The 17558-nt window shown below is 42.4% G+C and overlaps 3 protein-coding genes across 3 annotated transcripts; all 3 read left to right on the top strand.

Annotated features, from left to right (window-relative positions):
- Positions 1-4502: 4502 nt before the first annotated feature.
- On the top strand, positions 4503-5273 carry LOC127301198 (uncharacterized). The gene has a single exon (XM_051331422.2). The coding sequence runs from the start codon at positions 4634-4636 to the stop codon at positions 5006-5008; it is 375 nt and encodes a 124-aa protein (XP_051187382.1). The 5' UTR covers positions 4503-4633; the 3' UTR covers positions 5009-5273.
- A 1993-nt stretch (positions 5274-7266) lies between these two features.
- LOC127303887 (uncharacterized) lies at positions 7267-8201 on the top strand. Its single transcript, XM_051334600.1, has 4 exons — positions 7267-7513; positions 7696-7835; positions 7934-8038; positions 8130-8201. Exons 1-4 carry the CDS (start codon positions 7267-7269, stop codon positions 8199-8201), a joined length of 564 nt encoding a protein of 187 aa, XP_051190560.1.
- A 3522-nt stretch (positions 8202-11723) lies between these two features.
- LOC127301197 (uncharacterized) lies at positions 11724-16905 on the top strand. Its single transcript, XM_051331420.1, has 2 exons — positions 11724-12582; positions 16600-16905. Exon 1 carries the CDS (start codon positions 11863-11865, stop codon positions 12577-12579), a length of 717 nt encoding a protein of 238 aa, XP_051187380.1. The 5' UTR covers positions 11724-11862; the 3' UTR covers positions 12580-12582; positions 16600-16905.
- The last annotated feature ends 653 nt before the right edge of the window (positions 16906-17558 follow it).

The following is a 17558-nucleotide window of genomic DNA, read 5'->3' as shown; positions in this document are numbered from 1 at the left end:
GCTCAGGACGAAGATTGAGGTGAGAAGTAATAAGCCGTGGTCCACTCTTAGCACTGCATGTGAAGTAGGAAAAGATGATCTCAAAGATGAAAGGAGAGTGCTCACACGGCCTTGCGTGGTGCTGTCGTGAATAGATGGATGCGGCAAAGAGACGGGTTTCTCGTGAACCCTCTCATTTTACAAGTTACTTTTCTGTTTGAAGGGGAAGACGAACTAAGGCCCTTAATTCATGAAAAGTGATTATACACAGTACAAACGTAGACACTCACATAGACGCGCATACACTCACCCCTATGAACGTACACACGCACACCCTACTCCTATGAGCACCTTCAGAAGACTGAGCTAGCGGATTGGATCTTGAAATTGACGAAATCACCACAGACGCCTCGCTATCGACGTGAAAGTCGCCTCCCACTAAATGAATATTTCGCATTTATGAGACACAACTCTGATGGGCTGGGTACAACCTCTTACCTAGGTGATGTATCATCAAATTTCAGTTACACCCTATGCATGTTGTAACTCATGGATGGTACGAGGAAACAAAACCAACGGTTTGGGACATACTTTTCAATTTCAACACATAATGTAATTAATGACTAGCGCAAATTACTCCCTCCTATACCAATGAGTAAAGCTTATATTTTTCTTAAAAATCAAGCTAAATAATGTTTGATCAAACTTTAAGAAACAATGATCAACAACTATGATACTATATAGACATCATATAAAAATATATTCCATGATGTATCTAACGATATTGGTTTTCTATTGTATATTATGATATATTTGTTCTATAAAAACTTGGTCAAACTTTGCATACTTTGAAAACGACTTACTCATTGGAACGGTGGTTGTGCAAATAAAAAAATCAACCATACGAGTGTATTTTTCTTAGTTGCAACACATGCAAATTTTGAAATCTCAGTTGGCTAGAATCGAAGCACGCACGACGCAATTCAACAACCTACGTGTCGACTCCAAATAAAGATAATTCCGAGTTGACTCAAAAGTAGCAAAATTTTAATTCATTTATATTTTTCATACAGAAGGCTATAAGACAGAGGCTGACTTCAAATTATATTAATATAGCCAAAATGGCTAAACCAAGTCGAATATAACACATATACACCTGCATAGTGAGTTTCATTACATGGTCCAATTGAGACCCAACAAACATACAATGGCAATACTAGTGCACCGAGAGAGAGGAAAAAGACCGTTGCATATCTTTTGCATGTCTTTATGGTACTTCACCTTTCTCATCTCAGTCATTTCAGAACTATCGAACTAAAATAAGTATACTTTGTACTAAAATTTTATATTTTTAGAAATACTTTTTTTCTTTCCATAGTATTAACAAGTATATAATTCATATTATTTATAAGACATAATAAACAACATATGAACCTTTTGCTAAATCTTATTTGTACTGCTATTTATTACATAGTTGTTTTTAAAATCATATATCTTCAAATAAGTTTGCCTTGTGCAAAATTTAAATTATTGTTTTAGAAAAAATTCCTCTTGAATTATTATTTTAACAATTGTTAGGACAAGGCACATAGTCTTATACGTATTCATGGTAAAGTTATCTTAAAGTAGGATCAAACAAATATCTTTATAAAGGTTTCTAGTATATGACAATGTAACTACGGAGTACATTTATTTAAACATCAAAACAACTTTCTCACTTTCTTTGGAAAGATTTCTATGTGTATCCAAGGTTTAAAATAACAGACTATTTCTTTGCGAATAGCGTGCTATAGCATATTTTGACAGCCCACGTTAAATTTTAGTAATTTTGCTTGCTATGATGTTATTTGCGAAATAACATGTACCCTAAAACATCATAGTGTTAGCTTGCTATTTTTTACAGCCTATTGATACAAGGGTTTAACTTTTCCTCGCTAAGAAAAGAAGAAATATCCTTTTTTTTTACTGTGAGACCATAGGGGTTCCCCTACGGTGTTTTATTTTATTAAATTAAAGGAAACATCCAACACTTAATTTGTTGATTTTTCTCCTGAATCGGATGATAATATCAGAAATATTGATAATTTTTAATAAATGATTTATACAATATTGTTACCTCGTGAAATAGGCTTCTAAATTTTTTGGAGGAATTTTCTTTTGCGAAACACAGTACAGACGTAGACGCTCACACATACGTACATACACCCACAACTATAAACGTACGCACGAACACCCTACCCTATGAGCACCTCCGATGGGTCTTGAGATTGATGAAGTCATCACGGACACCTCGTTGTCGACGGGAACGTCATCTCCCATCGAAGAATATTTTGTCTTTTAATGAAACACGAGAGAGTCAAATCTGAGATTTAAACTCTGGTGTGTTGGGAGTGTAACTACCATCCTAACCATCCAACCATATTATTCTTTTATGTGTTTATGTATGTATGTACTGTATATGTTACTTTTGGATTGAAATAGGCATGTTGTTTAAATAGCGTCAGTGTGTTCTGGTAGCAGCATCAATATTTCTAAGTAGTGGCTTGGATTTCAGGTCCTCCATATAAAAAGTTGCATAAGTTGACTTAACCGCACGTTGCTGGAGGTAGTACATAAAGAGCACCAAAGGAAAGGATATGAATTGCACTCAAACGGTTAATCTAAAATTAGATGCCCACTTGCCCAACCAAATAATGCAGACTACGAGTTAGAGCATCGATTTTTTCAGAATAAAACTTCACCGTCGAGGCCCATTTTTGTTGTTTTATAGATACGATAGCTGAAACTGATTAACTTTCAAAGAAGATCCAATCTCTACTCAAACATATAGTAGACTAGTAGTACTCCGTATGATATTTAGATAACATACCTTCCCCTTTTGCTACATGAAAATAAAAATGAGGCAACAACCCTGAAAGAGAAGAAAAGGTTAAAGTAAGAATCGGGATGACTCTCACGTGTCATGAGAGATCACGCCACTAAGTGAAAATACTATGGACAAACCGTCTGATGATTATTAGCATCTAAAATTTATTTGATGCTACAAGTAGACTTCATCCAATAAATCGTCTAGTAAAGTAACAATGCATTTGTCACACATTATCAAACTGTAACTTAAATTAGAATCATCATCACCTAGCTAGTACATATTAAAGACAACATAAAGAAAATTAAAATGCGCAAAGGATAATAAGTCATGAACTAAAATGTGTAGATTGTACCTTTGACGCATGTGGTGATTAATTATCACCTCGAGCCTAAAAAAGATGATGCACATTGAGGGCCTTACAAAATCAAAATTGGAAGAAACTGTAATGTAAGATAAGCATATGGGTACAAGACGGATTTGATCTAACACAACAAGCACTCACGAGGAGAAAGGACTAGACCAGTTAAAATGTGGTTGCCGATGTTAACTTTGATACAAAGTTCACATATGTGTTAGCTATATGGGAAGGATCAAGTCATGATGCATCCATTCTTGCTAACAGCTTGGAGAGACCAGATGGTTTCAAAATCTCCAAGGGTAAGTTCTACCTAGCTGATGTCGGATATGCTTGCCGTAATGAAATTCTCCTACCCTTCATATCAACAAGGTACCATCCCAATAAATTCTCTGCAAGGTTCTTTCCCAAAAATGCCAAATCTTTTCAATCTCAGACACTCAAGTCTTAGAGTGACGATTGAGAGGGAATTCGGTGCTCTTAAGAACAAGTTTAAGATACTTGATCAAATCCATTTCATTCTTTTCTCACCTAAGTTAAGCTAGTTCTTGCATGTTGCATTCTGCACAACTAAATCTTGGGGTGGGGTGATGATGAGTTCTTCCTCAACAAGAATGATGTGAGGACTCATGATGTTGATGTTGGCCATGGTGTCGGTGGTAGTGATAATGAGGCCTGGAAGACCAAAAGAATGGAGTGGGCTGACTCTATGTAGGCTAACAGAGGATCTAAAGAGGTAATGAAGAACTGAAGATGTGACGTTGTCAACCATGTTGTTGTGTTTTATGAACCCATTTTATGTGGCGATATGTGTGTAACTAATACTTGTGGTGAACTAATATTTGATTGTAGCTAGGTAACATGTCGACGAACTGCTATTTGCTGGTAGTAGTGTGTGATAATGTCACTACTTACAAAGTAGTCAAAAAAATAAAATAATGTCACTACTTTGTAAGAAGTGGTTACCACACCATCACAGCGTGTATGAAACCAAATAACCAAAATTGATATCCCCTACATGTAAATTAACTTTGTTGGTGTACAAATAGGCCAAAAATATTTTGTTGTCAACCAAACCAAACTAAATGCACAACTTAAGTTTAAGTTTGGCCCAATAAATCGTGACTTCATGGACAAAATCTTGCTGCATAAAAAAAGGTCGCGTGTATGAAAACACGCCCCTCTAGTTTTAACATCCCAATTCCCAAGCCCAACGTGGTGCGTGCGTGCCGTCCTGTTACCTGCCCGGCGCCGACACGGCCCCAAGCCCGCGGTCGCCTCTCTCTCTATATATCCGAGCCTCGCATCAATCCGGGCCCGGAGCAACCACGCCTTCACCAAACAACAACAAAAGGAAGCTCTCTGCATTTTCCAATTCCATCGGCAGAGGATTTCGGCAAGTTCAATCCAGCGAGACTTCCGTTCTGGGCATGGAGAGGTTCGCCGCCATGGTCGCCGGCCGCCGCGCCGCTCCCGCTCCCAAGCCCGCGGGGGAGGAGGAAGAAGGGGACAAGGAGTACCTGCGGATCCAGCTGGAGGAGATCGTCATCGTCAAGGACGACGCCTACGACGCGCTCGCCGCCGCCACCGCCGCCGCCGCCGCGCACTCCCGCCCCACCGCCGCCCCCAACGCCCACGCCCACTTCAGCAGCAGCGCCACGCCCACGCCCACCGGCACCGCGTCCACCTCCATGGAGAACTGCGCGAGGGCCGCGGCGGCGGCGGCGTACGGGGGGCCGCCGACGAGGGGTGCGGCGGCGCAGGGCGCGTGGACGACGGCCGCGAGGGGCGTCGGCTTCGACTAGACGTCGTCGACCACCGGCGACGCGCTCTCCTTCCCGATCGGGGTTTGGGGGATTCTCTTGTTCGTATCTACTAGTAGCATCGAATTCGTGTTGGTTGGTGAGCTCTTTAGTTTCGTAGGTTTAATTTTTTTGCTTGATTCTTCGACGGTGTCGGTGGAGGTTCAATCTCGGATCCTCAATTCGGTTGTCTCGGTGATCGTGTTGCTGCAATATACTACGCCACTTGATCTGACGGGTTTGTTTTTCCCGGCGAGATCTTCTGAAATCTGAACGCGTCCTGCTTATTAATTTCGCTTGCATCAAATACTAGCTCGAGGTCTTGTTCGTATCTACTAGTAACATTGATGATAAACTAGTCGGTGCTGGAGATATTATGTTTGGTTCGTTAAGCTTCATCATGGAGTATATTGCCACTAATTTACCACAGCGAGTATTCGGGTAGCCATGTTCAACAATTTTTTAGAGGTTCGACCGCTGCACAGCGACGCATCGTCTCGCTTGCTGGTGTGTGCTGTTGTTGAGTCGTTGTTCCACCATCCATTGCCCTGTACCTACGCCCTGCAGGTGCTAGAGCAAATGAATAGCCAGCACATGTTTGGTGAAAACGCACATGGAACTATGCTACTCATGCTTATAAGCAATTATTAATGTCCAATTTTGTCCTAGTAGTAGTTTAGACGCTCTTCGCCGTGTAAGTTCACTTATTTCTGTTTCACGTTGAAATATTTAAACACCTTAGAACATCTCTATCGGCGTGTTCCATGGCAGCTCCAATAGCGATTTGAGGACTGATTTTGTTTTTAGCTCACACTGGTACGCTCCAAGAAATAGTCCTAATAAAATTTCTTGGCACTCCCATCCACGTAGGATTTCGTCCCGTGGCATTCTCTTGGAAGCATAACTCGCCCAATCTTCACCCGCTCTGCCCCCTCTCGATCCGCCTCCCACCCCTTCGAATCGACATCGCCGCCTCCTCCCCAATACCGGACCTTTGCTCGGCCACCCAAAACTGTTGCCGTACCCAACGCCAACACCTCGCCATCTGAGACTGCCAGGTTGCCGAACCTACCATTCAGGGCCGGCTCTGGCCCAGGGCAAGAAGTGCGACGGCCCGGGGCCCATCCAATACAGGGGCCCATATCTGCTACGTATTAGGTACAGCCGTACAAGGTATAGTAGAAGGGAAAAAGGCCCATGTTTTGACGTATCGCACACAGCAAGGCCAGTCGTCCACGAAACGAAACATACCCATTGATCACGATTGACCTTCCTTTCCCTCGATCGAATCACGCACTGGGTTCCCCATCGTCTGTCGCCTCGCCTCCCTCACCCCACCCCTTAAATCCTTAGTACCTGTTTTGCTAATCACACATGGTCATAGATAGTCTGAGACGGAAGCACAGGATTGCTGGAGAGATCAAGGTCGACAAGTAAATCTCAATTCGAAAACTCAACAAGACGCAGCTGGCTGGCTCTAGTTTTTGTGCTCATCAAAATTATCAATCTATGACTGCTTGTTCTTTCTTTCTACTCCGTACAACAATAGCAGGCTACAGCTGCTTCGGTTCAGCTAGTCCGTTCCTTTCAGCTCATTTGTGGAGGAGACAACCTTGCTGTGTCAACAAATGCGCGGAAGTTTGGTTTCTCATGATTACTCGAAGTTTGAAGGTTTGTTCGCACAATTTTCTCTTTTTATTCACTATAGCATCTATGAACATGGTTTGAAAAAAAACGAATCAGATTGGATACTACCGAAGAATTATCAGTGCTAATTAGTTCACACAAAAATTATCCATCCATGTATTGCAATCGATTTTTTTCTCCGCTGGGCCCACTGATAAAGTTTGCCCCGGGGCCTTCGAAATCTTAGAGCCGGCCCTGCTACCATTGGCATCATCGCCCCCCCCCCCCACCCCCGCACGCCCACCATCCACAAGGTGTTCGGCGGATTGCCGCGATGGATAGCGACGACGAGATGATGCTACAATTGTTCATGCAGGAGGAAGCCAATGCCACGGCCAAGCTGCAACAACAACAACAACAACTGATGTTGGCCAACCTTCTCTACCTTCGTCAGCACCTGCTCGTCGTCAACATGCCTCGGAGTGGCGGTTCGAGGGTTGGGAAGGCCCCGAACAAGGACCGGCATCGGCAAGCCGATGCACTGCTGCTTGATTACGACTATTTTGCCGACGAAACACATGGGCCAAAGGATTTTGCGCCGATTTAGGAGGAACAAGGAGCTGTTCATGAAGACCATGTCCGGCGTCAGGGAGTATGACACATACATTATGTGCAAGAAAGATTGCACCGACTTGTGGGGGTTCTCATCAGTTCAGAAGTGCACGGCTGCAATGCGTTGTTTTGCATACGGAGCACCCCCAGATGTAGGTGATGATTATATGTGCATGATAGAGTCGACATGCTTCGAGACTGCTCATATATTTTGCAGGGCAGTGATTGCAGTGTTTGAGTCAGACTATTTAAGGGCACCAAATAAAGAAGGTACAACTTAGATCCTGGCACAAAATGCGGCGAGAGGTTCTCCTGGGATGCTCTGGAGTACTAACTACATGCACTAGGGTTGGAAGAATTGCCCATTTGTATGGCAATAGTTGTACAAGGGGCACACCGAAGAGTGCATTGTCATACTTGAGGCAGTGGCTGACTATGACCTCTGAATTTAGCTTTCTTCGACATAGGAGGAACTCACAACGATATCAACATCTCGCAGGGCTCTCCTATGTTTTCAAGTCTAGATGAGGGACATGCTCTACTGGTCAACTTCGAGATCAACAGCCATGCATACAACAAGGGATACTATCTAGTCGATGGTATCTATCCATAGTATGCAACATTTATGAAGAAAAATCCAGTTATCCACATCCTGCTTCGAAGAAGGAATCTTATTTTGCGACATGTCAGGAAGCATGTCGCAAGGATGTAGAGCGGGCATTTGGCGTGCTCCAACTGCGTTTTGCCATTGTTCGGTACCCTTCTCTCACCTGGTCGGAGTCTCAAATGTGGGAAGTAATGAACACTTGTGTGATCATGCACGAAATGATTATTGAGAGTGAGCATGACGCACCAGCGGATGCTGACCATCCATTTGATTTTTCAGGGACCTCTTGTTCAGGTTGAGCAGGTACCGGCCCAGTTTCCTGCTTTCCTCCGGATGCATGAAGAAATCTAAGGTGCTAGTGTTCATACTGAACTACAGAATGATGTAGTTGAGCATTTGTGGGTACGGAGAGGAAACGTCACATGATTCATTGCAATTTTTATTATTATTGTATGACTAATTTATGGCAACAACTTCGTGTGTACCAACTCGTTGAGACTCCAAGTGCAGAGTGTTGTAGCAAGCGTCTTTTCCCCACAAGGGTGACTCGAGGGTTTATATCGAACTCTCGGGGAATTGGCTAGAGGCTGAATTCTTCTTCTCCTCTTCTAGCAACCTGCAAAGCAAAGTTTTTGTCTTGTGTCCCCAACTCCACTATGTGGTTGTCAAGCATAAGGCTTCATATTATTAATATTAAATATAAATATAACTAAAGCAAAGTAAATTAAGTAAACTAAGCAAGCAAGATACAAGCAATAAAGAGATGGTTGTTTTGGGATTTTTGTGTGTTTGCAATTGAAGAAAGTATTTTTGTATTTTCGGATTAATAAATTGCAGAAAATATAAAGTGTGATAACTGTGTTGGAAAGGTGTTCTAATGATTTAAAATGGACCAGGGTTCATGGGTTCACTTGTCACTCTTTTTTAAGTTGTAGCAGACACAAACAAAAATAATTGACCAAGAACTGTGGGGCAAAACACAACATTTTATTAAACCCCACCTTTACAAAAAGGAATAAATTGTTATGTACAAGGAAAAAGAAAAAGAAAAGTTGTACAACTATACAAGAAAATTACAAGAGAGTTTTAATCCATACAGTGAAAATATCAGTGTTTATCCTTGACTCTGTGTACATGCAAAGTGGCTTCATGCCTAAATCTTTTGCATCAAGATCTGAAAGATCGATGGTTTGACCTTTTGGAAGATAGCTTCATTCATCTGCTTCCATATGTGTCAACAAGCCAGAATAACCACTTCAGCAAAAAAAGGCTTTGCAAAAGTAGACCTTGTAATGATGAACATGATCTCAATATTGTCTGCTAGCGTCCATCCAATTTGCAAATATGTCAAAATTCTTCTACTGAAATTGCAGTCAAAAAATAGATGAATCCAATCTTCGGTGGTATGGAAAGGGGTATAGTCACTGGTAACATTCCAATGCCCCATCCTCAAAATATCTCTAGTGTTCAACCTGTCACTCACCAATAGCCATGCAAACACTTTAATTCTCAATAGAACCCTGCATTTCCAAATCCATGAATATATCTTGCTTTGTGGTGGCATGAACATAGCAGTGTTTATAATACAAATTTGCAGTATAGACTCCATCCTTGTAAATTGTTTGCCAGACATCATGCCTTGAGGGATCCAAATTAATAGAGGCCAATAGAGCTTGCATTTTGACATATTCCTCATAGGCCTATTGAGACAGAGGTCTATAAAAAATATTTGCCCTATCTTTAGAAAGATGAACCTCCTTGACTGACAACAAAGTGTTAAGAGCAAAAGAGTGCATCCTTAGGAACTCCTTTGCATGTGTAATGCCAAACCATGTGTCATTACAGAACATGATAGTTTCACCACTACCAGGAGTTGCAGTGCATATAGAACTGTACTTATCAACCAATTTCATGATATCCCTACACCAAAAGAAACCACAAAGGTTGGTAGCTTGTGGGACTCCATCAGGGTAGTAATACCAGATTAAATTCGCCAAATGTCTTCTTTATTAAAGAATTTGTGCAGATGCTTGATGAGGAGTGCTTCATTTTGTTTCTGAAAGTCCATAAAATGCAATCCTCCTTTCTCTCTTTAGGCTTGCAAATCATATCCCATGCAGCAAGAGATTTTCCTTTTGAATCAGAATTCCTATCACTTCATAAGCAATGTCTAATAGTTCCATTCATCCGTCTAATAATTCCTTGAGGAGTATCAAGTGAACAAAGGAAGGAAATAAGCATTAAGCTCAAACAAGATCTAATAAGCTGCAATATGCCACCATATGCTATAAAGGTTGAGGTAGCCACAAGTCTTCTTTCCATTCTGTCCACCAAGAGAAGCAGATCTTGTATCCTTGGCCTAGTAGTACTCAAAGGAAGATCCAAATAAGTAAAGGGCATTATCCCAACGATACAACCAATTCCTGAGCCAAAACTGTTACTTCCTCATCAGTGATATTTATGTGCAGCATACAAGACTTATGAAAATTATAGATTTATTGAAATCCTGAAAGGCTTGCTTCAAGACTAGCAATTGAGAAATATGTGTAGGCATAATAAGAAGTGTATCATCTTCATACTGTAGAATTGGATAATCCTAATCTGCAGTAATAATTGGCAAGTTCAATAGATGATTATGCATAAGATCATTGACCACAGAGTGTAGAACATCATCACCCAACACATATAGTAGAGGTTATAGTGGGTCACCTTTCCCGACACCTCTTTTACATTTAAACTGCTTGTTAGTTATTCCATTTAATAAAACAATAGAGGAGCTAGAGCCAAGAAAATCCTTTACCCATCTGATCCACTCCTCGTTAAAGCCCTTATGCCTTAGACTTTGCAATAATACCTCATGTTCTATAGTATCAAATGATTTTTCAAAATCCAGTTTAAGAATTATACATGGAGCCCCGACAACTTTACATTGATAGATGTACTCAAAGCCTAGGCTACACAATACTCCTGATAAAGCCATATTGGTTTTTATGGATACATTGCATAATTACTTCCCGAAGCCGATCAACAAACATTTCTGTAAGAAACTTCAGACAACAATTGGTGAATGAAATAGGCATGAAGTCATTAATCTTTTCAAGGATTTCACACTTTGGGATCAAGGTAATATAGGAAGTATTGATTGATTCCAGATTCACTTTATTCTGGTAGAACTCATCAGCCAGTCTATAAAAGCTTTCCTTAACTATTGCCCAACATTTTTTCAGAAAAGACCATTGAAACCATCTAGTCCGGGTGCTTTGTCAGGTGGTATCTTTGCAACCACATTGTCCATTTCTTCGTTTGTGAAAGGCCTAGTGAGATACTCAAGCTCATCAACTTTTTTTTTTAATCAAAGTAGAGATGTCTAAACACATATCAATCTCTTTCTAGAAGTGCCCATTCTATTTTTATAACAGTTCAAAGCCATAGCAGCCATTTCATTGACAATTCTGCCATTATCAATAGTATAATTTACACTTGGTGAAATCCTGGTGTTCACATTTTCCCCGTAAATTATTTTAGTTTAAATTTCTGTCATATCATTTCAGTTGGAGAAACGTGCTTGTGGACTAGGCAACTTCATCAATCTCAAAATTTACCGGTCCAGACTCTAGGAAATGGGTGAGTTAGGTAAATGTTACTCCCTACGTTTTTTTTAATTGACTCAAATTTAATATAAAGTTGTAATAAATCTGAGTCAATTAAAAGAGACAGGAGGGAGTAGTTGTGATATTGTGTTTCTACAGCAACAAAAAATTGTAACCACCTCCCATCTGGTTCAGACTCCGTAGCTTATTTTTCCCCAAAACGCATGGAATAGTTACATCTCGAACGAATCGGGAATAATATAATTCACAAGCAAGCGGCCCCAGTTGTCCACGAACCTCTGACTGTAGCTATTCCAAGCGTGCAGCAGTCGTACGAGATCTCCCAAATTTCTCAGCTCCAGCGGAAAATCCAACTCCCACTCCCCTCGCCTCCTGTCGGAATCCCGCATCCAGAGCTCGCCATGGCGCAAGGCACCGCGCCCGCCGCGGCCGGCGGAGGCGGCGGAGGTGTTTACTCCGCCCCGGCCGCGGTCGCGACGACCCCTCCAGGCACCCCTCGTTCGGCGGCGGCGCCGCCTCCGCCGCCGGCCCCTTCCGGGGGGCACTACGCGGTCGAGCTCTACTTCGACCCCGCGCTGGAGAACCAGGTGCTCAAGGCGTGGAACGCGCTGGCGCGGCGGCAGCTCAGCAGCCGCCTCATCGATACCGCGTCGCGCCCGCACCTCCCGCTGCTCCACCTCCCCGCCGCCGCGCTCCCGGACCCGCTCCGCCTCGCTCCCGCCCTCCGAGCGCTCGCCTCCCGCATCGATCCGCTCCCTCTCGCGCTCTCCTCGCTCGCGTCGCCGCCGTCGTCCCTCGACGCGGGGGTCCTCTTCCTCTCGCCCACGCCCTCGGCCGCGCTGCTCGGCCTCCACGCGCAGCTCTGCGAGCTGCTGCGCAAGGACGCCGGCCTCGAGGTGCCCGACGGGTTCCGGCCCGACAACTGGGTACCGCGGTGCGCCGTCGCCGTTGATGTGCCTCGCGGCCGTATGGCCGAGGCCTTCTGCGTGCTCCGCGAGCTCAAGCTGCTCCCCGTCTCCGGGTACGGGATGGACATCGCGCTGGTCGAGGTTGCGCCGACCGTCAGGGAGGTTGTGTCCTACCCGCTCGGCGGCAGCGGCGGCCCTGGAGCTGATTAAAAGGTAAGCATCCTAGAGTAGCTGAGTAGGGCAGATAATCTATCAGCACACTTCCACTGCCCTAAATAATTCAATTCAACCAAAGGTAAGCAGTAAGGTTTGTCAAAGTGGGTTGATCAAACTCTATAGGCATTGGTCACATTTGGAAATGTCAAGTGCTTAAGTTGAGGCCGTTGAGCTACAATCCAAACATTTGTTTCCTCATATCATATATCAAATCACAATTCTTCCCTTTTTTTACTTCGATATAAAATTTGGTTGTCTAATTTAGTGAAAATACATATGAAAAATTTAGAGTGCATTCCCCATTTTACCCCATAGTTATGCATTTCTGACACTAATTACCCCTTGAGTGGAAATTCATCTAGAATACCCCCTGTTAGAAGCTTTGGACCATCATTTTTTTGATGCATGTCCATTAGGCAAGGTGTGACGTGACGACCGGGTCGAAAAATATCAGGACGATGACAAGGAATGGCACAAATGGACAAAAGAAGTCTGGAAATGATTTGTCAACGATGCCGTCCAATCTTTACACATTTTGTTACAAATCATTGACGCGACATGCTGGTCCTATCTAACATAAACACACAAAATGCTAAAGTGGGGTAAAACCATGTTAAAAGCCTCCAAAATAGGATATTTCAATATAAGTTCCACTAAATTGGGTTAATACGTGTCACAAATTCAAAAATACGGAGTAAAAAGTAGAATTCACTAAAAAAATTACATTGTGGTGGACTTAAATTTGGCTTCCTCCCCAAGGAAAAGGTGATCCTACATTTGAAGAAAATCCCGACTAAACATTATGACAACCGGACCATTTTCGGTATATCTGTTAACCCAACTGAACTCTTGGTGGAATGGAATGAAGTGATGACTTAATAATGAACCAATTTGCTAAGTAATTAGTTAGTTCCCTCAAAATAAATCGAGCATTCTTTTGGTAGCAAAATAGCACTCTTAATTACTATTTTTGCATACCACCCCTCAGAAAGCAGGGCCAGGTTCCATTATGAAAAGGATAACGAAACAGAACAGAAAGTACCGGCATCTGAGTTTAACAGAACGAAAAGAAAATCTACATCACTGCCTACTGCTAGTGTTCTTCGAGATCAGCAACAAAAGACAAAGTACCCAACAACAAACATCAGGCAAACTTTTACACAAGGATTACGTGTCAACTTGTCGCTCGGGTACCGACAAGCTGACAAGTCGTGACAAATCTCGACAAGGGATTGACAAGTCGATATGTATTGACCTGTAACTACTAAAAAGTACACAGTAACTATTCTACTTACTGTACTAAATTTTGAGAGCATAGGGACTGGAGAGGAACCTGATACTGTGACAAATGTGTCCAGCGGGCAGGCCCTCTACTTACAGCAGCTTGGTGAGAGGAGGCGACGGTAGCGCCGGCGGCGGCAAGAGGGGATCGTCCAGGTGAGGGGCGGTGGCTGGGTGGGAGTCTGGGAGGGCACGATCTGTTTAGATAGGGTTTCACGGGACGGGATGGCTTTTTATTTCCCAGCCCACAACTTGTCGCTCGACCTCTCGACAGAGACAAGTCGTGATTAGTCGTTGACTTGTCAACTTGTCGATCGACAAGTTTAACTTGTCGTGTCGCTCCAGCTTATTGACAGTCAGGTTGCGACTTGTCGAATGACACTTAATCCTTGCTTTTACAGCAGCGGCTCTCCAGGCTACATGAGATGAAAAGAAGCAAGCACCAAAAGTTATTAACAGATACCACTTAAAGCTTCCTATTTTCAAAAACTTCAACCATAGACATCATCTTGATCATGATCAGTGACTTGATCAGGATCTCCTAGAAGAGCTGTAGAGATTGAAGGACCAGCTTCAGCTTCTCCCATTGCCAGCATCTACCAGCCTAATATTTGATTATTTAAAAAAAAAGGGGAATCCCCGGCCTCTGCATCGACTGATGCATATAGCCTTTTATTAGTTTATTAAAGTTTGTCACAAACGTTACTTCTCAAGGATCACATAAGTTAGATATCAACCATCTAAAGAAATATGAAAAACTCCTAAGGCCCCTATGCATCAACATGATATGTCAAACCGCCAGCCGCACTAGTTGTATAAATCCAGTGCAGCTGTTTCCAAACTGTTGCACCTAGAATCCATGTCATGCCTGTGCTCTACCGACTGGAGAAATGACCAAATACGGATCCAATGCATAGCCCAATATTTGATAGACACAAGAGTATCAAATTAGCTCAACAAGTGATTTTAACAGTTTATCTTCGAAGCAAGCCCTGCTGCGCAGTTTCCAGATGGCACAACATATTGATGTGAATCCTGTGATCGGAACATTTCTGCTGGCTGGTAGATATTCAGGAATCTATAAATAATACTGAGAGAAGGAACCAGTTCTATTATTTGCTCCTATTGCTCTCCACACCAAGCCTCAAACATACTTAAGTCTTTGCACTACAATTATCATGTTATTCTCTCAAAGAAAATAGCTTCGGGCTGTGCTCTCTTTTCCTTCTCTTTGCGATTCCAGGGACAACAGCAGTTTATTCAGAGATAGTGGATTGACTAGCAGGTCTTGGAGGTGTAGTCTGGACTCTGGGGTAAAGGGTACCACTTACCAGAAGTCCAGAACCCTACCTTTTTTTTAATGCAAGACCGAGATGCATTCCTAAAATTCGAAACCAATCTTGACTTGCTTCAGTGTTCCTTTTATATATTGGCCGCAACCACTTGCATCTAACTCAAGTCTGTCCAGCCCCATCTGATGTGCAAAGTCAATTTTGCTGCTTCAGAGCTAAAACATCCAATCATGCCGCTCAGCTGACAAAAACGGCAGTAATGGACCCAGTAACGATATGACTCCAACTTTTGTGTGTGGAAACAACTATATGAAAGAAGCTGTTTACTTGTGCCACATCCAAGTGGTTATACATTGAGAGTGGGAAAAAGGTTTCTCTAGTAAAAGGCGATTTAGATGATCTTGGTATTTAGTTATTTCTTTTCTGTAAAAATTTCAAACCCACTAGAATATTTTGAATTTTCATGTAAATCTTCTTTGAATCAGTAGGATACGTAGAGACAAGGATATCTTTGGTTAATTTTTTTTAACTCAGTAGGTTAATTCTTTCTATAGATGGCACATTAGAGTCTGTTTTATGAACCAAAAGTTGTGAACCGGAAGCTGGAAACCTAGATTCAGTCATTGCTTTTGGCCATCTCAATCTAGGAATGTTTGATTTATTGGCTAAAACTATTAGCATGTTTCCAACAATACTTGGAGCATTAGCAATTTGGCATATAACTTGCGTGTGCAGGTACTGAGTAACCAAGTAACTAGCATGGTCACTTATATCCTTTCTTGTGTTACAATTTTGAATAAAATGTGGGTCCTGAGCACCTAGCCTGGACAGGTTTCAGAAATCAGTTTATCAGGTTGATCAGAGAATGCTACTTGGATTTTTTGTAAAAAATGCGGACTGAGTGCTTTGGTACACCCCCTACGGCCCTAACCCACCAACTTTTTTGTTATAGATCTTAAAAGTCAATCAAAGAAAGGATAGCACCGTACTTTTGTTGGTTAGTGTACCAGTTCATATCAGATGCGTAATTAGGGCCTACACAACTGGGACTTGTCCAAATCTAAACTCAGTACATTTTACTCCCTTCGTTTCATATTAGTTATAGCAGATTCTGATGTATCTATGCACAAAATGTGTCTAGATACATCCAAATCAGCGGCAACTAATATGGAACGGATGGAGTATATCTGTGGGCTTTCATCCCTGAAAAAAAAGCTCTTAAGAATGGTGGCAACAACTGCCTCTACGTACCCGCCGTACCGCCAATGACCAACTTCCGCTGCACAGATTGCCTCTATACATACATTCACAACTAGCATTGCCATAAGCTCCAATCATCTCAACACATGCAATTAATTGATAGAGCAAAGAAAGGCTAATGTATATTCAGCAGTTGCACATGTATTTCGTGGTAGCGAATCTAATTCATGAATATTTGCAGGACGTTGTTTAAATTTGTACAATGTGAAGAACATCCTGGATGGAAAAAGCATATTAACAAGGGTATCATCATAGGATAATATTGGCATTTCCTTGTCCATCACGCGGTTCGTGAGAAAACAAGTCGAAAGAATGTTAGATGATCATACTGTATCATGTTTGATTATTTTTTAATCTTTTGGGTTGATAATATTCGCGCCTCAGCTGTAGAGACTTCACAAACTGAAACTGTTGCACGTCTTCTAGTTCGTTGTAATGAATTGTATTATTCTGTGGCTTGAGTTGAAACCAATTTTGTCTTTGTTTTTTTCGGTGTGCAATACTGCGGGTTGATGATTCATGTATAACCAGCCCATTTTCATGCCCTCTATTCTAAATAAACTAGGCTAAACAAACCATCCAGATCACGCGCCTTTCAGTCAGCAGGATTCAGGAACACCCGGAAAGGTAATAGTGAGTTGGTAAATGCTGACAGACAATTTTGGGTGTGTTTGGATTGAAGCCTTGGGCTGCCAGGTCAATTAATTGGCGTTGACCAAGTGTAGGGGCCTTGTTTGGATTGGAACCAATTTTTTAGCGTGCCCATGCTTTGTTCAGCCATGCACTACAAGTTTACGCCAATACATTGGCCAGATGTGGGCGGTAGAAACCCACGCTAATATTTTGGTTTGCCGTGCATTGGCGGGGCTAAGCTGGGCAAAGACCAAACATGCCCAAAAGCTCTGCAGAGCTCCCACTAAGAGAAGAGCTAAGAAGAACCTATCTGCCAATTTACCCTGCGAGACGCGCTTGCAGCATCCGGCAGCGGAGCGTAGGGGCGTGTTTGGTAGGTTGGGTTGCTCAATAGCGCAGTGGTGTAAGCACACTTGGGCGTTCAGAATGAGTCAGCCGAAATTGATCTGTTATTTGATAGGCTGGGTTGCATTGGCTGGATCAAAAAGGTCATTCTGTTTGTTTGTC

This window comes from Lolium perenne, chromosome 5 (assembly GCF_019359855.2).
Source record: "Lolium perenne isolate Kyuss_39 chromosome 5, Kyuss_2.0, whole genome shotgun sequence".
Classification (NCBI taxonomy): Eukaryota; Viridiplantae; Streptophyta; class Magnoliopsida; order Poales; family Poaceae; genus Lolium; species Lolium perenne.
This window is presented reverse-complemented; position numbering and strand designations above follow the sequence as displayed.